This window comes from Ruditapes philippinarum, unplaced genomic scaffold, assembly GCF_026571515.1.
Source record: "Ruditapes philippinarum isolate M1 unplaced genomic scaffold, ASM2657151v2 ctg3385_1_1_1_1, whole genome shotgun sequence".
NCBI lineage: Eukaryota > Metazoa > Mollusca > Bivalvia > Venerida > Veneridae > Ruditapes > Ruditapes philippinarum.
In genome coordinates, this window is record NW_026862005.1 from 274,813 (window position 1) to 298,317 (window position 23,505).

At 32.0% G+C, this 23,505-nt stretch overlaps 1 protein-coding gene across 4 annotated transcripts; it reads left to right on the forward strand.

The window, feature by feature from the left end:
- The first annotated feature begins 1,736 nt into the window (after window positions 1–1,736).
- Window positions 1,737–23,310, forward strand: LOC132717623 (fatty acyl-CoA reductase 1-like). 4 transcript variants are annotated; one of them, XM_060701122.1, is made up of 13 exons: window positions 1,737–1,892; window positions 4,364–4,669; window positions 7,065–7,240; window positions 11,042–11,114; window positions 18,289–18,395; window positions 18,964–19,141; window positions 19,654–19,698; window positions 20,087–20,273; window positions 20,814–20,895; window positions 21,244–21,333; window positions 21,731–21,860; window positions 22,317–22,444; window positions 22,666–23,310. In XM_060701122.1, exons 2-13 carry the CDS (start codon window positions 4,439–4,441, stop codon window positions 22,826–22,828), a joined length of 1,590 nt encoding a protein of 529 aa, XP_060557105.1. In that variant the 5' UTR covers window positions 1,737–1,892; window positions 4,364–4,438; the 3' UTR covers window positions 22,829–23,310. The 4 variants fall into 4 exon arrangements, with proteins under 4 accessions (XP_060557105.1, XP_060557106.1, XP_060557107.1 ...); XM_060701123.1 differs by lacking the exon at window positions 1,737–1,892 and adding an exon at window positions 1,918–2,035; XM_060701124.1 differs by lacking the exon at window positions 1,737–1,892 and adding an exon at window positions 2,195–2,264.
- Window positions 23,311–23,505: the final 195 nt, after the last annotated feature.

Sequence of the window (23,505 nt, forward strand, 5' to 3'; positions counted from 1 at the left end):
CAAGACAAACCGTATATTTTGAGCACAATACATCGGCCAACCGAATGGAGAAATTTATATACAAGAAGCCTTTAATTAATATTGCATTTTCTAATAAACAGAACAATTATTCCACTGCGTAAGCAACTTTCAGATATTATTAGGATTTCGGGCAACTAAAAGAACAATACGTAGCAGCCTAAAGCAAAATTTGAAAAGACGTACATATAACGTATATTGGGTATTTAACTGTGTTTCAATTGTCAAATGTCGACTTGATATTTGTGTACTATATTACACTTTATATGTTTTGAATATTTTCTTTTTGTGACAATTTATTGTCCTGAAAATGCATAATTAGCATCCTTCTAAATGCGTACGTGGAGCTTTCGGGTCCATGGCTCTGCCCTTGACCTTCAGGAAGGGGCTTGCACAATGCCCTTGATCTCTTGCGCATTTGAGTGTTCGTAGAACTATGCCCTAGCTACGAACCTCAACATATACCATGTTGTTGAGATATTGTGTTGCTGAAGGACTCATGGTGCACTGATCAATCATGAATGACTGGGAAGGCACAGTTAAAATTTGCAAATGTTCATTTCATTTTGTTAAGTTGCTTTTCTTCTATATTCAGAAATTTTAACCGAGAGTTAATTCATTTTGTAAAGTTTATTGCACAGCTGATCTTAATTTAATACATTAAAATATATCTGAAGACCCTGAAATATGCGTTTGTGCTACGTGTATAAATGGTTTCGTCAAGTCATGGAGCTTAATATAGAATATCTGTGGTCAAATGTATAGATACTTTACTTTTGTCACAAATGAACAACAATCATAACTGATCTTTTCCGTCATTGTCTGAAGAAAACATGACAAGTTATCAGAGATATTCTAGAATATCTGCCGTGTACCAGTCCAACAGTGCCTATACTCCTTCGACGGAGACTGTCTTACATATCCTTCCATTCATTTTAAACCTGCATGCCTCCAGATGAACCAAAATATATCAAGAAAATCAAACTTCAGCAAAATGTACTATAATTCTAAAAAAAGTAAAAAAAATCCAAGATTTAAGCACGGACTTTAATTGACATAAATGTATCCGTGATTTAAGTAAAATGTACATGCTATGCACGATTAATGACTGATTTTGCAGTATTTATCACCAAATTTCTTATGCGTTACTAACGCAGTTAGGACCATTTTTGCATATGTTGACCTATTTGTGGTAATTTATATTGGTCATAAGTTCCATTTGCAATATGAAAATAAATTTCTTTGTTCACTTCACAATATTTTACTTTTTAATACATTTTCAAAATTTTCATGAAAATTAGCCGCAACCTGGAGGCGTGCTGCTTTAAGACACTGGCGATCACCTGTACAGAACAACAGACTCGCAGGTGATGTGCAAGTTATCTTTAGTCAGCTAGTTTTTTTTCCATCGTACAATTTGTATGCAAGGGAGATAATATATAAAAAGAGTCAACCGTTTAATAGAAATATAGAGCTCTATCTTAAACAATAACTTTATACTTTTTTTAATCTTTAAGTGTCCAATAAATTATGTAGAACTATCAAAAATACTTTTAATTGGATTATGCAAAAACAATATTTGCACAAAAATTGTCCGTTCCGATATACGGTTTATGGTCCGTTACGTTTAAAGACAGAGAATAGCAGTAAAAATTCCGGCTTATTCCGTAATAGTTACGGGATGGTCCGAACGCTCATGCCATGAGTCTAACCAATCAAAAATTGCGTGATAGGGCATGACCTTTGGCCTTGACATGAAAATGGCTGCTGTTGGCACAGATAATTTATCTCAAAATTAATTTTTGTTTATTAGTGCACGTACCCGTTATGATCGTATACGGAAGATTACTCAGGCTTTGAGACAAATTTATCTGGTAGGTTGCACGCTATATTCGTATTCTGATATGCGCCTTAATGTCGGAAATTCCCGTTTTAATACAGTTCATGCATGGGCGGGGCTGAACGAAACTGTCAGAAGCCGGTTGGTCTAATTTCTTTTGTATTACTTGTACAAAGTGTAAGTTGATACGGTAATTAGTCTGTAATATAAGTTTTCAGGCATTGGAATGGTGTTGTCAAATCAGAAATAACAATATTTTGTTATTTATAGAAAATGACCGCGGCGTGTTTTCTCCAATATTTTGATTTTGAAATATCGTTCCGAATTGTCTCCCCTGAATTAATGTTTATCGTGTTGCTAACACATGGATTCCATTATTTTTAGTTATATTCATACAGTCTTATGAGTGAGTTTTAATTGATTAAGCCATTTGACAATATTTATTATCAAAACATAGATAAATTAACCCTCATTAGTCTATTTATCAGATCGTAAATTATTGATGGAATTTTGTTGTTGTCACAGGACAAACTGAGTGCCAATGACTAAACACTGTGCTAGATTATGAAAGTTCATTATTCAGTCTTGAAATATATTATATAGGATTAGGACTTTTTGAGGTTGAATGATTGTAAGTGTTGTATGATTCTATTTTATAATGTACATACAGTATATTTATTTGATTTGAAGTGAATTTGAAATTCAAGGGCGTAATATTGTGTTGTAAATCTTAGAATAGATCTCAGATTTCAAATTGAGATTTAAAAATTTTGGCTTTCATTTATATTTTTTTACCGCCACATATGCACTAGTCGACAGGGCCAGCAAAATCAGATTTTGACTTACTTTTCCGTTTTTATGTGAAGCATTTTTTATCTTGCCCGTATGATGTTTTGAAAACTTTCACTTGTTCGTACAGGCTGTTGGACAACCTTGCCGGGCAATACGGACAATTAATTTTGCCGGTACTGGTCAACAACCTAAAGGATAGCAGATATTTTCCTACTGAATACAACACAAACAATAAGATTTTATCAATATTAAATGTTTAAATTTATGTAATTTACTGTCCTGCTCTGCCCGGGCCCTCCCCCCCCCCCCCCCCCTTATCACTGCATATATTGCATTGTATGTGAAAATTGTAGTAAGATTGGTTAACTCTTTCCCATCACTAAAGTCACTATCCCATAGCATCCTCCAGGGGTGAGATTTTGGGATTTCAGTTGACTAGTGCATTGTCATTTACGCATCATTACATGTATTCACATCAACATGATGTATGAAACCTCTTGATCTATGAACATTTATAATATGACTTGTATCAATTTTTCATATCAGAGTAATTTTCCATTCTTTAACTTTTAAAATCTGCTATTTATAAGTGCTATTTAACCTTCATGTAACATATATAAAAAGATTAATTATTAGTTTATTTATAATTTATATACAGGATTGTGATGTTATCTATTTATTGTGATATTAAAAGACAGATCTTTGAGTATGAAAGTATAATTTATTTTGTTACTGGGGTCAATTACTGAAGATGTAGTGTATTTGAAATACACCATTGTATATTATCAAACTTATTGGAGTAACTACTGTTAACATGTGTATAAATAATATATAGTTATATACTGAAAAATTTTAACTTCTGAAACATCTTTAAATCTTTAGTTCAAATATTATGCTTCACAAAATTTATTCTCTTAAAATGTGTGTCAGGGTAACATACTCTTTCTTGACTTTAATTTGACACAAATTTGATGTGAAAAAATTGTTTAAATAGCCACAATCTCGATAAGATAGTGTATAAATAATTATTAATAAATTGAACTTGGTCCACTTATTGATTATAAAATGAGTTTATCATTTCACAGATAAAACCTGGTGTGAATAAGGGCTGTTGATAATTATAATCTAAGGGTATAGACTTGAGTAATGTGTGTCATTTAAAAGAAATTTTAATGCTTTGGATATCGTTATTTTCTTTAACATCATTAATATTGATTGTAAATGATTCAGGTCTGACATAAGGCAACCATTTTTGAACTCTTTACTTGTGTATTTTTATATCATTTTGGGATTACTCTAGTCATGTGTCTCTGTTGTGTATTTAAGGATGTTTAATGAAGTAGTTTCCTTATGTAATCTGTACAGACATTTTAGTTTATAAGCACATTTTTTTTTCTAAAGAAAAATGTAACAACATTTATTTTGAAATGTGATATAAGTTCACAAATAGATAAAATTAAAAAATTAATATTTTTACTTAAGGTAACTAAAGTGAGTCACAGAGTGGAAGACCTATTACATTAAGTTTGTAATCAGTATTATTGTTGATGATATCTTTTCTATAATGTAATAAACTTAAGAAAAATATAAGTAAAACAATACTGTTATTCTGCTTTGCTTTAATTTCTATATTATCATTGAATTTTTAAAATTAAATTTAATTATTGACCATACATTATGGTAATTATAACTACTTGTCTTTTTTATTACCAGGAAGGGGTAAAGATCTGATTGGAAAGAATCTTTGGAAGTCATCTTTAGGGCATTGAAATTCATAATTTTACTAAAATGGCATCGGATATAACAATGTCGGATCGACTTGACAGTATGTTGCCAACGGTGGCAGAATATTACGAAGGTAAAAATGTGTTCATAACAGGAGGTACCGGATTCATCGGGAAAGTGTTGATAGAGAAACTATTGAGGAGTTGTCCAAAAATAAACAAAGTGTTTTTATTAGTGCGACCAAAACGATCACAAGATGTTGAACAAAGAATTGAGGAATTAGCTGATTGTCCTGTAAGTATTACACCTACAATGATTTCATCACTTAGGGGGTGGGGGGATTGCAGTGATTGGTAGTGGGAGGTTATTTCATTGATAAAAGGGCACATCGCAAATCTTTCATAAATTTGACTTGTATCTTTATAGAATAATAACTAAAGTTTTTGTTCTATATAGTCATGACCGTTTTTTCCTTATAGGTATTTATTAAGACATGACAGTTTTATTTCCCACGTTACGTAGACATGACAGTATTTTCTCATATACATGTTATATGTTCCTCATAGACATGACAGCTTATACCAGTACTTATCAGACATGACAGTTTGTATTTCCTCATAGATATATGTTCCTCATAGAAATGACAGCTTATATCGGTACTCATCAGACATGACAGTTTGTATTTTCTCATAGATATATGTTCCTCATAGAAATGACAGCTTATACCGGTACTCATCTGACATTACAGTTTGTATTTTCTCATAGATATATGTTCCTCTTAGAAATGACAGCTTATACCCGTACTCATCTGACATTACAGTTTGTATTTTCTCATAGATATATGTTCCTCTTAGAAATGACAGCTTATACCCGTACTCATCAGACATGACAGTTTGTATTTTCTCATAGATAGATGTTCCTCACAGACATGACAGCTTATACCAGTACTTATCAGACATGACAGTTTGTATTTTCTCATATACATGTTATATGTTCCTCATAGACATGACAGCTTATACCGGTACTCATCAGACATGACAGTTTGTATTTTCTCATAGATATATGTTCCTCATAGACATGACAGCTTATACCAGTACTTATCAGACATGACAGTATTTTCTCATAGATATTATATGTTCCTCATAGACATGACAGCTTATACAGGTACTCATCAGACATGACAGGTTTGTATTTTCTCATAGATATATGTTCCTCATAGACATGACAGCTTATACCAGTACTCATCAGACATGACAGGTTTGTATTTCTCATAGATATATGTTCCTCATACTCATAGACATGACAGCTTATACCAGTACTCATCAGACATGACAGTTTCTGAGTTTGTATTTTCTCATAGATATATGTTCCTCATAGACATGACAGCTTATACCGGTACTCATCAGACATGACAGGTTTGTATTTTCTCATAGATATATGTTCCTCATACTCATAGACATGACAGCTTATCAGACATGACAGTTTATATTTTCTTATAGATATATGATTGGGAAGTTTTAGTGTATTGAATCAATTATTTTAATGTCTATAATTAAATGATTGAGAGTTTTTTTTTATTATTTTATTTTTTGGTACAAAGTCAAATTTCAGAACTTTCCAAATTGGCATGAAAACCCTACACCATAATTCACCATTGCAGTCATTGTTGAAAAAAATATTCTAAATATTCTCAAATTCCTGTAAAGTAATTGCCCTAGTGCATATTCATCCAGAATTTCAGAGCTTCTAACTTCTGCAGTTTCAATGTATGGAAATATATTGCCAATAAATGCTCATGAATATATGTTATATAATTTATTGATATATATATATATATATATATATTGATATATATTGATATTGATATATCAATATATTGATATATATATAGAAATGAGAGAATATATACATGTACACACATACCACCACATCAATATGCAAGTCCAATTACGGCACAGCGCCTAGCAGAACAGTCATGAAAGCATAGCCACTGCTCATCCACCATCACAAAAATGATGGTTTCAGAACAGCTTTATATACAGTCACAAACTGCACTACACATTGAAACAAGCTCAACATTCGCATATATAGAGTTTGTTCTCTGTTATCATGTCTCACAAATCAACGATGACATTTTTATTGTCTTCTTCACTGATTGGGACCAGAGAACTATATATATATATATATCATTCAATATGATTTACTTATTTATGAAAGAGTTTTACACCATCATCATTTTTTCAAAGAACTTACGACTGTTATTTGTACAAATAAGTATACATGTACGTAAATTGCCTTAGAAGTTAGACCCATTAATTACACATTAATTGTTTGCATCCTGTCAAAGATATTGCTTGTTAAAAAAGTGTGTAAATTATCTTTATGATAAGACAAATTCATTGACCCAGCATTTACCTTTATACATTGTCAGCTTCACATTATACATGTATATAAATTATGTGGGTATGATGTCTGATAGTATACATAATTGTCTCACTCTGGACCCAGATTTCGGACAGGACTAGTTACCGGACACTGGATTTTCATAAAAATGATCCCATGACAACTGACAAACTATGAATTGAAGTAAATTTCAAATACTACTGCTTTTAAAAGCCTTTTTTATCCATTTACTTTTATGAATATATGCTTTTAAAAAACAATGTTTTGTTGATTGATTTTTTTTCAGATTTTTGAAAAAGTGAAAAAAGAACATGGAAGCATAAGAGACAAATTTGTTGCTATAAATGGAGACATGATGCAACCAGACTTAGGTATAACAAAATCGGACAGAGAGATGTTAGAACGTGAAATCCACATTGTGTTCCATAGTGCCGCCACAATTAGATTTGATGAACCACTTAGGTAAAATCATACTTGAGATCTATGCTCTGCCAAACTTGTGCTGTGCTTTTTTCGTCTTGTTCAACCATAATCCTACTAAATTGGTGTACATATAGCTGGCTTGCAATGCTGAAAGTGCTTTGTCTTTGAAACTTTTCATTGTTATCAGTTAATGTATATGATTTTAATATCGCAGTTAATGTATATGATTTAAATATCGGCTTCGCAGTAGTGAAATATAGGAGTCAACGGCAAATAATCATACTCCTAGCCACAAGTTCTCTTGAGTCATTCGAGTTTTATGTAAATTTATATAAGACACATTCTTCTTCTCTATTTCAATACTATTTTTAGTGTGCAATATTATGAGGTTATTTTTATTGTTACGAGTCCAATACCGCAAAACTGAATTCTTTTGGATGAATACACAGCCGTCAAACCTAAATTTCATGAGGCGTTAGCCAAGTCCAATATAGGTTTTGCAGCAGTGTACAAAGCCCAAAAGAATCAGAATCATATTCATCAAATGTATAATTATTAGCACTACAAAGTTTTCACATTTTGACAGAACCTTGTAACTTAAGTACAATATAGATTTTATATTGATGTTTTGAACTCAGAAAATGATTTGTCAAGATGGAGGACAGTAGTCAGTATAAAATAAATATCACGTCTTGTCTGGCACTACTGTGGGTTAAAATCCCACCAGAGACTTCGAACTATTATATGTCCAGGAACCATCCAGTAAGCTTATTAATGAAAAAAATGTTCTTAGGAACTGACAGGGCTGGGAATCAAAACTGCGTCGTATCCTACAAAATGTAAACAAACGCCGCCATCTTGGAACGAAAAATGTATGTCTTTGTGTATAACTCTTTTTGTTGGAAATGACTGAAAACCAGATATATGTATTAACACGCTACACTATTTTCCGCTTCGTTCGGTATATGTTGCTTGCACAACTATTTTGTAAAACAAAAAGTTATAGCGAACTTGCAACTCGAAGCGGAGCAGAATTTTTATGAAATTGTGTGGATACGACGCAGTTCATATTGCTTTATCTATTTTTTTTCCTTCAAATCAGTTATGTACTCGTTTCAGAGTTTACCATAAACTTCAAAATATAATTTTGCATCATTTACTACAATTTCATTAAAAAGAGATGTTTATTTACCAAGAAAATAATAATTTGTACGAAATGATACGACGCAGTTGAAAATTAAATATGATACAACACAGTTGTATTTTCATTGCAGGCTGCATACTTGTTCGGCTATTAGATTATGCGTTAAGTATGCTAATAACGTCCAACAACATTTTTGACAACTTAAGTCAAAAGCAGAGGTCACTCATTAGCTCCACGAAAATGTAATAAAATTCTATTAAGACTTAATTTTTCGGTCGCATTTTAGCACCTGTCTTAAGCATCTACAAATTCCGAAAAGCTGTATCAAATGCAATATACATTGAAACACGTGATCGCACACCCATATGACAACGTGTTCCAGTGTTGCCTTAGCATGCTTCTAAAATTGTTCCCATGAGTTCGAAATGGGAGTGATTACTATTTTTGATACAAAATTCAATATTCCAGTGTAACCCTCTCCTATACTCTGTATTTGTCAGGAATGACTGTTTTTTTTTTTAAAAAGAGAAAAAATTACAAATTTTGAAAAGGTCTCTTGCTACCGGAAGAGAGCTATGCGCAAATTGCATGCCTACCTTTGTTACTTGTAATTAACAATAATTTCCGTCAATTCCGTTATTACTTATATGTCTTTTACGTGCCGATTTTATTGTATTCATTTTTTTTAATAATCGGTGAGAACAGGTGAGCTTTATTATTTGAAACTGAACATTAATTTTTTTAAATTATATTATAAATGGTTACGCTACAATATATTTTTGCAAGTAGGTTATATGCGTTCCGTTTAGCCATTTTATGATCAGCGCCGCGGAACTTTACCGCGGGTTTTGTCGCATTGCATTTCTTTATCGCCGCTGAGGAAAGGTCTACGGAATGTAAAAACTTTAAATTTTCAAAATCGAGTTACATATGATACCACTACAAATTATTTTGTAAAGAATGTGTCCGTTTTGCATTTTACGCTGTGCACCGATAAATTTAATACAGATTTAGGCAGACATGATCTTTCAACAGTATCGAAGAAGTTTTCACAAAATTGAACAGAAAATTTAGGTCGAATTTTCAACAGACTGGAGACATGGTGGCATCTTAACATATCTTCATACTAAAGTGTGTTTTTTATTTGATAATGAATTGCCTGAAAACTTTTCAGTTTTCAGAAAATGACTTCACAGAGAGTTACCCCCTGTTTACATTGAAAATTTCTCGGCTAGTCATACCGAAAAACTAGTAAGAAATTTAAATGTTATTCTCTTTATAATAAATTCAAAAATTTGTAATCTTAAAACTTCACGCCAGAAGTTAATAAAAAGCTGCTTATTTGTACAGCTGACGTTAACAAATTTTGTTAAAAAAAAAAAAAATCAGACAGGTGTGTCCGACCGAGGCCGAGCTGTTTATGTTTACTGAATTCAAATCACTTGAACTGAACTGCTATGAATTCGAAAACCACCAGGGACTTTTTATTCTTTCGTGTGGAAAACCTATCAAGCTAGTTTCAAAATGTCAATGGTTCTCTGCAGCTGCAACATTTTGCCTGAAATTATGCACAAAGGCGCACCTGAGGTCCTCGCCCCTAGTAAATTAATGTGTAGAGTGAAAGTTTGAAAACAAACCACAGAAAAACAGTCATTACCCAGAACATGCAGAACCACAGTTAACTTAGGGCGTAGCTAGCCAAAATGAATTCAAGTTAATAGATTTCTACATTCTTTTTTGCGAAAAAAAAATTAGGGATAATAATGAACATACAGGAAAATATAAGATATTATTTCAGATATTATGATCAATTAGGTAACAAGTTCATGTTTAACTGAAAAGTAGCTTCCGCACTGTAAACTTTCAAATTAAATGTTAAATGTTATATTGGACATGCCACAATGTATTTTAAATAATCAAAAGCTATACACCGCAAATGATCTGGGTTTTTTTACAAGTGATTATTCCATAAAATAGAAATATATTGCCAAAATTATCCCTGTTGAAAAGACTGCCAAAAATACAACTGCGTCGTATCATATGTTATTTTCAACTGCGTCGTATCATTTCGTAAAAATCATTATTTTCTTAGAAAATAAACATTTCTTTTTAATGAAATTTTGGTAAATGATGCAAAATTATATTTCGAAGTTTATGGTGAACTCTGAAACAAATATATAATTGATTTGAAGGAAAAAACGATAGATAAAGCAATATGAACTGCGTCGTATCCACACATTTTCATAAAAAATCTGCCCCGCTTCGAGTTGCAAGTTCACTATAACTTTTGTTTTACAAAATAGTTGTGCAAGCAACATATACCGAACGAAGCGGAAAATAGTGTAGCGTGTTAATACATATATCTGGTTTTCAGTCATTTCCAACAAAAAGAGTATTAAACAAAAACATACATTTTTCGTTCAAGATGGCGGCGTTTGTTTACATTTTGTAGGATACGACGCAGTTTTGATTCCCAGCCCTGAACTGAATATATACATGTATTGTGCCTGGAATAATGCTTGGAGGGGCACCTGAGGTACATTCACCAGAAAGCAAAAAAGTTGCTATAGGACCTTAACAACTACATGTACATGAAATGAACAGTGGACTCTTTTAGATTTATGGTTTTTTCTTTAGATTTGATTTATTTATTTAGTTTGTTTTTTAACCTTAACACAAAATGTTCTCAATTTCAGATATGCTGTAGAAATGAATTTACTGGGTGTCCGTAAAATGGTTCAATTGTGTAAAGGCTTTAAAAATCTTGAGGTAAGTAATTATTGATTTAAAGGTCACTCTGTGTTCCTGCCTTTCTATAAATTAACCATATTAAAGCAGCATGCAGTCAGATGAGAAAAAATATTACTATAAAGTAAAACTTGAGACAAATGTACCAAGATTTCAGGATAGGTGGAAAGATATAAGTAATAATTTACATGTTATAACAAATTAATGATTAATTTTTCATTATGTATAACTATATTTCTACTGTGTTACTAACGCAGTAAGGCAATGTTTGCACATTTTGACCACTTTTTAATAATCGTGGGCTGTAAGTGCCATTTATAATGTGTAAATTTTTTCCTTTTGGTTACTATACAACATTTTACTTTGAAATAACATTTTCAAAATTTTTCATGAAAATAAGCATTAATCCAGAGGCATGCTGCCTTGAGCCAGTATTGACTAATTGTGATACTGTCTGAATTTATTGTCAAGGTTAATTCATCTCTAACATTGACTGGAATTGACTGGAACTTCATTCTCCAGACAGGGAGGTTTTTAATATCATGATCAGATAAATAATGGGAATCAGCCTCTACAAATAGTCTGTGAGCTTAATAGCAGTTGTTAACATTCATAATTATTTAAGAATGGTGTAGAAGGTCTCTTATTGCAGAATACATGTACCGGTACTTAAATTGTATCGAAAAATGTACATGTACAAAAGTCTGAAATAAGTAATGTTACTTTATTATCAATAAAAAATTTGTTTTTCACCATTTTCACCAAATTGATACTTTTTTCATGTCACAAAATTAGGTACATAAGCAGTAAAAAAATTGTGACAGCAGTCAAGTTATAAGTTTTTAAGTAATTCAGAAATTCAAGACACTATTTTTGGGCAAACAAGCATATTTTGGAAGTTTTTGCCATTTGGAATGGGTCTGTTAACTGAATCTGTCTTGACAATGGATTTTTTTCTATGTACTATATTCTGTACTGATATTATATAAGATACATGACCATGTGGTTACTAAGCAAAGTATGTGTATATATGGTATAAAGTGAATAATGTGCTATAAACTTATAACCAACCTAATATTTTACCCACCCCCACACAAGTCACCTACACAAAAATGAACAAAAAACCCAAAATAATAAAAAAACACATTCTTATGTTGGATGTCAATTTGACAGACAGGATTTAAAATCTAAGATAGTGACGTATTTATCATCGATACATTCAATATTTACTTGCCGTTTTATTTCAGTGTTTATGCTGTTTTATTTCAGTGTTAAGTACTGATAAGAAATTTCCTTCCTTTTTATAAGATTGTAAAATATTTGAAAATCTATAAATCTTGAGTGTTTTGGTGTAATCTATGACAAACTTAATTTACTGATAGCGGAAAAAAATACATTTACCATATTGTTCCTAATTAATGCCATTAGCACATAACAAAATCCAAAGTTAGTGACAAATAAGATAAAGATTTAGCAAAGGAGGGCATAATGGAGGGAGTAATCAGGTGACCCCTCTGAGCATAATTTAAGGGATCTAAGTCAAACCACAAACTATCTGTTATCTAACTGAATAGCTTTTGCACATAAAAGAATTGCAAGTCACTGGTAGGATTCAAACTCACAGTGGTTTGATGCAAGAGATCTGAAGTCAGTAACCCTAATCGCCAGCCCAAGAAAGCCTTTTGTTAGCCTTTTTTGTATAAATATGAGGATAGGAAGATTCAGTAGGGCTCTTTAATTTATCAGTGATAGTGCAGTTTTAACAGTTTATACGGTAAATATTTAATATACATATTTGGTATATGTATTGATTTTAGCTATGAACTTTACCATTCCTCTACATGTTTAATAGTTCATCAACAAGTTAGTTTAAATAATGTAAATATTTGTTTTTCTAACTTATAAAAGGTCAAATGGGTAATTTTTTATTAATTTTAGATGTATAAATTTTTTTACTTTAATTTCTAGTTGAACTTTTTAAAGCACTCTCTTCATGATGCCTGTACAGACTGGGGGTAGGGGGATTTGGGCGGGGAGTCTGAATATAAGCCATTTAACCTTATGCTCCGCCTTCTATCTTGTGCAAATTATCTCTAGGGTTATGAATAAAAACAAAAAATAACAAAACAACAAAAATCACTGCAGAATAACTTTTGTATTGGTTTGCAACTAGTTACGCTCTTACATCTCTAAATTTAATTATACCATCAATGCACTCTTTCTTTTCATTAGACGCCAAACTGCATGCGTCTATTCAGCAATGGGAAAAATTTAAGACTTGATTTTGTGTATCTTTATTGGTTTTAACAAAATCACACTGTTTTCAAATTTTCTAATAAAAATAGCTTTTCTGATGTACAACATGTCACCGAGCTTTAAGGAATTAAAATTAACGTTTAACTGAAGTGATAGTGTCATGTCTGAATATCATGTTCTTTTTATCATTATCTAATTTTATTTACCTAATAAATAACGTGCCAATGAGCCAGTCTATAGTCGATCGTTCTAAAACTTAACAGTTGAGAGAGGTAACGACTGAGGCAGTGTCACTCACTTCATTTGCTCCGCCTCTGTTGAAGTACGGCTCTGCCTTAAATTGTCACCAAATTTAATATGATGCTTACTCTGTATGCTAGCATTTAGTCTTCGTTGACGGAGGGAAGGGAACCAGTACAACTATGACCTGCAACATCAGGACGAGTCATTAAATTGCAAGTCACAAAGCCTAAACCATGCCTACTATCAGTGAGGCCGCTCTCTCTCAATTGTAAAGAAAGTAGTAGCTTAGCTCAACCATAAAATTTCAGACACACCCGTGAGGAAAATATGCAATCTTGTGTTTAATCAAGTTGTTTAATCTTTTAGAAATAAGAAAACAAAAAGTAACTAAGAATTGATTATATTTAACAATTTATTCAGAACTATTATTTTATATTACAGACATAATTTTGCTATTTGTAAAATAACAGAATAGTTCGTCCTCAAAATCATTCGAGCATTATGCAATTCACATCAATATTTTAATGGACATATTCTTGCCGCAACAAAGATTTTTTTTTTTACCTCTGTCTTTGTCTTGAATTTATTTTAAGTATACCTATCGTTTCAATTTTACTTGTTATCCAATTTATTTTGCTTACAAGACCTTTCAATATTTGTCGCAACAGACAAACATTTCAGAATTTCAGACAAGGCATTACTTTGGGAATTTATGCATTAGGTTCTACTTTTTCACAAAAATATGCAACGTAATTATTAAACAATGAGCACATACCAAGAACGTAGATAGTGCTTCGGATATTCAACTGTAATAGAGAACGATTTTCAAGGCTGATTTTGTTCATTACCTGTGACTGTTCACATCATTTGTTGGCGTCTTTGATGTGCAGCATCAACATTTAACTTGTTATCTATTATTGATGTACGAGTGTGGAGAGCTGGGGACTTCATGAGTAATTGCTGCTCCATTGACTGTGTTATTATTTCAACTGGCTTCACAAATTATTACAGATAAATAGAAAATCTACTGTAATTGGGAAATGAAGGTTTATTTTGACAAGAATTCTGATGCTTTAGAAAAATTTAATATGAGATCTATTCTGAGGTGGTCTTTAATTGCAGATTTTATTGTTGAAAATAAAACAGTGTCATTAGAATTAATGAAATAAATGTGTTGATTTGTGATCCTTTAAACGTAAAAATCCTAAAAGAGATCATTTTAAAAAATGTTCTGACTCGTATAAAAATGAGAACTTTTTCATTGCAAAAAAAAATATCCTACATGTAGGTTGTTATAAAAAAGAGCTCTAAGTTCATATATTCTATATTTATAAAACAGTAAGGAAGCAAGTAATACATGTATGTATTCATAAATGTTCATGTACTATTTACTCTAAGTTCTATTTAAAAGAAGATCTTGCGACTATATTTAATGCTAAAATAGCACCTAAAAGTACATGTAATCTCAAAGTTGAAATCTGTCAGCATAAATGCTTTTAAAGTGAAAATTCATTAATTAATATACTATCTTGCTGTTTCAAAGAAAATGTTGTTACAAAATTTATAACTTATGCATTCCCCAAAGTGCTTCCTTCCATATTTTTCAGTACTTTGTACTTTCATTTATCTTCATTCTTCAATGAATGTGGGTTGTTTTGTCCCAATAGACTTCCTCTTTGATTTCTGAAATTAAAATCAATGGTTAGAAACTCTCTTTAATGTGGCACACTTCCAGATGATACTTGATTCTTATATTTAAGAAAGCTAGCTAGCATTATCCAGCTTATGGAAGACGTTTGGTCGGGCTCAGGTTGCCTACTGGTGCCTGAAATGTAACACACGAGAGAGGTACCTGAGGTCTTAGCTGGAATGTAGCTATATAACCTTTTAGTACTAAGTTTCAGAGTGGTTTTAAACCAGGCGAAAACAAATAATAATTACAAATAAATAAAACCTTGAAATAAGTATAAAGATATAAAAATAGAAAAAAATCTTGACTTCTCCAATTATAGGGAATCATCCGAATGAGAAACATGAAAATTTCCTAATTTTATGATGAGGTCATTAATTTCTGGGTTATCAAATATCTCTTCTGGTTTTATTTAAGAAATAATATATCACAAACAGTGATTTTATCGTTCAATAACATCACTGTTTGGAGTTCGGATGCGAGGAATTATATCAAGAGGGCGTAGCCCGAGTGATATAATGATGCGCCCCCGAACGACAAACAGTGATGTTATCAAGCGATAAAATCACTGATTTTGATATATTATTTTGATTCTAACACGATATCAACAAAAAAATGTTGCCGTACTTGATAGTTAAGCAAAATTGCGCCTGATTTGTTTCCGTACTTATTTTCAGCGCGTCGGATTTTAGTGGTTACGTCACGTGTATAATGATTACGTCACATGTCTAAATATAGAACGTCAAACTGTGCATCTGTTGCATAATAACACACACTTTCTGTTCTATGTTCAATAGGGAAAAATGCGGGTCGTGTTAGAATAATCTGTGATACACTATTGGATTGAAAAGACTTACTTAGGCAAGTTATTAAAATGTTTTCATCTTAGATTGGATGAAAAAGTAAATATAAGCAAGTCTCACTTTTTTTTTCTTGACCAATTTTTTAATACAATTTGTTATTATTGTTTATGGGAAATTATACCTAGGACAAAGCAAAATTGGTTCATTTATCTTGTAAATGAAGTAGCCTTGTACATGTTATAACAATACCCCCTTTTGGCCGTAACCTCCACTTCAAAATGATCTAGTTTGATAAAGACATGGTGAAATATTATAATCTATATTTGAAGATATAAATTAAGAGGATTGGTTTTTACCAGTTTTAACTGGTATCTTACTAAGTACAGTTATATAGGATAGAAAAATCAAGAACAACACGTGGATTACCGGTACTGTAAGAGTGGTTTATGTCACGTAGCATGGACACTGCCACACTGGAAAACTTACTGAATATATATGTCATCATGATAATTGTTTAAAAAATGCATCCATCATTCAGAGTTGGCCATGTCCATTTCATAAAATATAGCTGGTCACACTAAAGTCTGTTATATTGCTATTCAGGTATTTTGTACTATCATCAATAAATATTTCACTCGAAAAGTGGCGATGCTGGTCGAATATTATATGACTTATAATATCTGTCATACATTGTGGTTTCGGATCGGAATATCCGTTCAAAGGGGACATGCCCTTTAGGCAGTATCCCGGGACAACCAATATTCAATCAGTTAAGCTGTTTTTAGCCAATAATAAATGGAAGGGGAAATTATATTTTAAATTTACTTTAGCTATTAATACATCTATTAACACTTATTCATTTTCAGGTTGGTACATTTTCAACAAGTCTTGATCTTTTTTAGAAATTCAATAATAACACTAGGACCCACTTGGGTTACTCCCAGGAATATTTTAACCTAAATTCAAACAGTAGGGTAATCACCATGGAAAATTTGTTAAAGATAAATCAGGGCCACTAAAAATTGTAGAAAACTTCAAATATAGTCTATTCAACGATTTTCAACAGTTTTTTCAAGATTTTAAAAAACTTACACTAAATGTTATAATATATGTACAGCACTATGCATTGGTATGACTACTGTTAATGTGCATAAAAGGCAGTTAAAGGTGTCACATCTTAGTACTCTATTTGGGGTGCAAAATGATTTATGCATCCAATCTTTACAGCCATTTTACCTTCCCCACTTTATACTATTAGCAAATATGGAAACTTGTCTAGATCTACCAGCTGGTATCGCTTACAAAACAATTATTCTACAATCATCACATGAAAAAATTTGATAACAATATAAGATTTTATTAATAAGGACCCCCGTGTAAAGTCTGATGAATATTCAGTGGTACATCATATTAATAAATGTTTTAAATACACCTAGGACTGAGGTAAATGGTAAAACTCTTTAGCCAATACTTTATAAGAAAATTAACTTGCTTAGAAAATTTTTAAGACTATTTTAAACAAGTGACTATTTTGATATAGTGAAGGATGGACAATTTATATTGTGTCACTTAAAACAAACAGTTTCTTATTATTTTCTGAAAACATCTGACAATTAATCAAGTGTGGCATTTCTGCAAGTTTTGAAGTTAATACAAAATGTGACTTTATGCAATTTAGTCAGGCATGACATATCAGTGCCACAGAATTAAGAATGTGTTTGAATTTAGGTTGTGATTGAAAATTGGTTGTTTCGGGATAATAATGGGATATTCAGATCTAAACCACATACATGTGTCAGATATTTTTTCTTGCATATTCTACCATATTCCATCCTATTTTAAAATCTTTACCTCAATAAAACAAATTTTCATGGACATTTATGACATTAGTAACACCCATAACTGTTTTCTTACAACAGCATATGAAATTACAACTTCATTCATAACGATGAGATTAGGTCATCCCAAGCATGTAGTTTCATGCCAAGGAGACGTCATTTTTACGTGGCCAATTGATAAAGTGCACTAAAATGATGCCATTTTATAGCATGCCACTCATCTGGCACCCCCTCCATGCCATATTGAAATTTCCAGCATGGGTAAAAACTAATAGAAACACCAGTCTGACATGCAAGAAACTAAATGGGTAAAACAGGTTATATGAAAGAAATACTGGTATTTATGTATGTATTTATATTTGCAGGTATTTGTCCATGTATCAACAGCTTATGCTAACTGTGATAGACCATATATAGAAGAGGTAGTTTATCCAACGCCAGTAGAACCACAAAAACTTATTGATGCTTTAGAGTAAGTACAATTTTACATCCAGTTTCCAGCATATTGAACAATTGTAATGCTGTTTGTAGTTTACAAGAGTTTTCTGGTTGTAACACCAAATTACTACCAATCCAGGGATTTGTATTTTAAATATGTATTGTAAACACTGTTACAATCATACACATAGTAATTTGCAAACTCAACTTTAAAGCTGCATGCCTTAAGATGAGCCAAAGTATTTCAAGAAAATCAATCTGTCAGAAAAACGTACTAAGATTCTAAAGAAAGTAAACTGATTACTTAGAAGAATTTGTTTTAACTAATATATTCATCAACAAGCGTGAAAATTTTCTAACTGTAGTCATATATTCAAAGTAATGAAATAAAAAGTGGTTTACAAATAAGTCTGAAAAATGCCTATTAAAGTACAAGGCTTTTTGTAGTATTGATTGGTTTTTACCACTTGCCATTTTTCACAACATCATAATTATGTATTGGTAATCAATTTTCTTGAGGGTAATAAAAAAATCTCATTTATCATTCATTAGTGTTAACGAGGATTTTTAACTTAAACAATCTCTTTATTGTCTATTTTTAGATGGATGGATGACGACATGGTGGAGGCCATCACAGGTCAACTGATTGGCAACAAACCAAATACGTACACATTTACCAAACAACTCGCAGAGGACCTCTTGATCAAAGAAGGGGCATCTTTACCATTAGCCATAGTTCGTCCTTCAATAGTGGGTGCTGCTTGGAAAGAACCTGTACCAGTAAGATATGATGAGATTATAGTTTCTGAATTTAAGCTGCATTTCTATTCAGACTGTAAAAAATTAAGTCATGGCATTACTGGTACTTCAATAAGTCAATTCCCTTTAGTCTTGACTAATGTACATTGCTGTACTAAGTGTTGGTTTTCTCTAAGAGGCTCATAAAGGCTTTAAGATGTCCTTTAATTTCCTAGATAGTCCTTGAAATTAATGTGGATAGTCATTAGACCCTTCAATCAGCAAGATGAGTTGATACGGACAAATCGAGGGTGGACCGCAAAACTACAGTAACTTATATGAAATAAAGGACTTACAACAGTTTTGTAATCAAACATCGAAATGCTGACATTATACATTATTAGACATCCCTTGAAATATTGATTAGATCAACATGAGTAAACCTTCGTCTTGCAGTGAACGTGGCTTACATGATTTGTTTCCCTTTGTTTTTGATTATTTCAGAACATTTTGTTGTCCTATGTGATTTAAAAATGTGTTTTTGTTTTTTACAGGGCTGGATTGACAATTACAATGGACCTAGTGGCCTTTACATCGCTGTAAGTGATTTATTGTTTAAAGGAACTCCATTGAGATCCAAAAGCATAACATAAAACATAGATGAGCTTGAGCACTTTAACCAGGAAGATATGCAAAAGATAATTTAGAAATACATGTACTGGAAACCAAAATAGAAATCATATAGTTTTATGAACATAGAATTCAATTACCTGAGGCGTTAATTTTAGCTTTCTTTATAAAGTTTGAAACAATTTGTTTCTTCTTTTTACATCTTTGGCCCCCATGTAAGAGTGAACAACAACCATAACAAAAAGTTGAGGTTCAGCTATTGGTATGGATATCGAATAACTTGATGTCAAGAATGGTTATATATTTATACATTTGAAGAAACCTGAACCAAAACTTACTGTTTCTTATTTTATATAGGTCGGCAAAGGATTATTGCGGTCAATGAAGTGTGACTTTAACGGTGTTGCTGACATTATTCCGGTTGATATACCTGTCAACATGCTCGTCACCGTGGCCTGGTACACGGCCGTTACAAAACCGAACAAAGTGTTAATCTACCATTCCACGACAGGATCAGTGAATCCATTCACTTGGGGAGAAATGGGTAAGACTTCATTCATCTGTTGTGAAATACAATCCTTTTAAACTACTATCTTTTAAAACTTGTATGATGAAAGCCTTTTCATGAAAAATTTTATTTCTATTACCAAGTTGTTAAGATTGCTGGATGCTTCCATCGCTGAGGATAAGAATCCTGTGAGGATCTATGATTTTTTTTTGCCGCTAGCTTATGGTAGTTTGTCGGTTGTTCTTAGTTGCCCTTCTTGTGCCAAAATATGACACATAAAGGCACCTGAGAGGCTGAGATCTTCCTCTGCCAGTCAAATTTGTAATTTGTAATATTACCTTGAAAGTGTTAGTGTCACTTAAGAATTAAAATTAAATATTTATATAAAATAAAGATTCATAAAATGTAAGACTTTTGTTCACTGTGGATGATAAACACATTCTGTTCAGATAATTTGATGGATTTCTAGATCAATTTATAGATGAGTTTGCTTTGATTGATTCAATTTTATTCTGATTAAGAAATTGATAATCAGTTGTTATGATTTAAACTTATTCTTTTCATTTTGTTTTACAGAGGATGTGGTGATAAACTTCTGGAAGAAAGTGCCTCTTGATGCATGCTTTAGACGACCAAAAATTGTTCTTACTAACAGTGGGTAAGTTAAGCAACAGATTTGATTATTACAACAAAAGATTGGGTATATCAGGCAGTATTCTAACCTCCATGAAAATTTTCATGTAATCATTTATAACACTAAGTCTTAAAAAAATAGAAATACATGAAATACTATGAAATCACATAAATTTGTGGCCATAAAATTTTGTAGATTTTTAAAATTGAACCATTTTGTGGGCTTATTAAATCCATGGAAGTTGCATAGGTTTGTCAAAAGATTTTTTGTTAGGGTCTAAAATACATGGATATGCCTACGCAGGAAATCCATGAAATTAATGTCTTGCAAATATTACTGATTTTACAGTAATGAGTAATATTTTATTTTCAGATTTCTTCACGAGTTTTACACGATGGTGAGTCATCTAGTACCAGCGTATCTTGCTGATTTTGGCTACTGTATGATCGGCAAGAAGCCAAGGTAATACTTTATTCACGCAAATATCAACACTGTTGATGATTTAGATATTTTTAAAAAACAACAACAATATATGATACCACAGTTACACCATATGGGATGACAAACTTTAATATGATTAACTGAATGTCATACAGCAATAGCAGCTTATGTCATTTAAAATTAATTCTGCTTGCTAGTTGTTAAAATATCTACTGTTCAATTCATGGAACTTTGTTTCAAGCCGTACTTTGGTCACGACCGTATTTCATCCATATATGACACTAATATTTGTGGTTAGTTCAAGGAAGCAGACTCAAACGTGATCAATACATTTATAAGTAGCATGAATTCATTATACTATTGAGCTTAACTGAATAAATGTATGTTTAAACTGTATAAAATATATTTCATTTCACAGAATGGTGAAAATTTACAACAAATTACATCGGTCAATGAGCTGTTTGTATTATTTTACCGTCCAGTCGTGGGAATGGACGTACAACAATCTGGATATGCTAGTCAGTCAGATGTCACCAGAGGATAGAAAGGTGAGATTTAATCTTAGTAAGGTTTGTTGAAAAGAATGCCGGGCCAATGACGCGGGTACAGAGCCAGGCTGGTCGGCACGTTTCTTCTTTATGTCTGCGATCTAGACTGTTAACTTCTTGATTTTAGTAGTTTGATATTGAAATCCAAAAGATTCCTATGATGACAGTTCAGATTCTTTAGCGCTTTTTAACTAATTGAATATTAAATCTGTTTTCAAACACCACAATTTTTTAGACATCTCCTGTAAAAGGTTGTTAGACATTTAATCTATTTTGTAGAATAGCCCAATACAGCGGAAATAGACATGTTAGTTTCAAGTCTTCAAAAAAAAAGGCTTTTGGTATGACCTCATTCAAAAATTTCCAAACCTGAGTAAAATCTTAAATGTACACATGTATATTCTTTAATGGGAATGAAAATCTATTTATTTATACATGTATGCATATTCATTGCAGACGTTTTACTTTGATCCACGATCACTACATTGGCCAACATACATGGAGAATTACTGTCTGGGAACAAAGAAATACTTGTTGAATGAAGATTTGTCCGGTGTACCGGCTGCAAGAGCTCATCTAAGAAAGTAAGTACTGGTATTGCTTTTAGCTGGAATGACCACTATATGGCCATGATAATCTTTACAACCTGCTGCTGTCAAAAATATTTTAATTTAAATTTGATTTTAATTTTTAAAAAGTTTAATTTTGATTTTTTCGAAATTTCATATCGCAAATTTTGATCTTATGCTTTGTGTTTTATTTACATGTCTTGTTAATCTTATTATCATATTATTGCAATTTCCAGGTTACGAAACATGCGCTACATATTCAACACACTTATGGTAGTAGTGATTTGGCGGACATTGATTGCACGATCGCAAATCGCCAGAAATTTGTGGTTCTTTATAATGGGACTCGTAATGAGATTTGTGAAATTCTTTCGGATAACCAGTACCATCCGGAAATGACGGACACCATGATAACCGAGTCGGTAATGTCAATACCTCAAAATGTAGAGACATTTAATAGGCGTTAAGTCACAGATACATTCATTCAAAGAGTCATTGAATCATCCTTCGTAGATCAAGACTGCTTTTTCAAGTTAACAGACAAAAGTTTCGTATATGTGGAATTCGAGGGTCGTAATATTTTTGCTGAACATTTATCATGAAAGAATCATCATCTGGTGACCATGATTCAACACCTTACGTGTTTGTTTAGATTGTACATGTATAAGTATATTTTACTCCATATTTCTCAAATTCTACCTATTCTAATCCCTGTATTGACAGAAATTTGTATATATATAAAGTTTACTATTTGAACGAAAAAAAATCCAATGGCGTTTTCACATTTCGAACATTTCACAAAACACGAAGTGGAAATAGTCCAGAATTTAGGACAGGGTTGAATACAGGGCTTACTTAGATTAGTACACTTTCCTGAAATATATTGTGTAAAGAAAATAAATTTAAGTTCACTTTTAGTGCTATATTGATAAGGTTGATAGACACTTTTGAGAGAAATTTTTGTGATCTGGAAACTGAAAATTTCCATTATTCTGGTTATTTTTTGTTTATCAAAACCAGCTTATGCACATCTTTGGATAGGTTGATATTTTGATGCAATTTTCTCGTAATCTTGT

Coding starts and splice junctions, on each gene's coding strand:
- LOC132717623 (XM_060701122.1), top strand. CDS start 4,439: ATGGCATCGGATATAACAATGTCGGATCGACTTGACAGTATGTTGCCA. Junction 4,670..7,064: donor AGGAATTAGCTGATTGTCCT/GTAAGTATTACA, acceptor ATTTTTTTTCAG/ATTTTTGAAAAAGTGAAAAA. Junction 20,896..21,243: donor ATTGTTCTTACTAACAGTGG/GTAAGTTAAGCA, acceptor TTTTATTTTCAG/ATTTCTTCACGAGTTTTACA.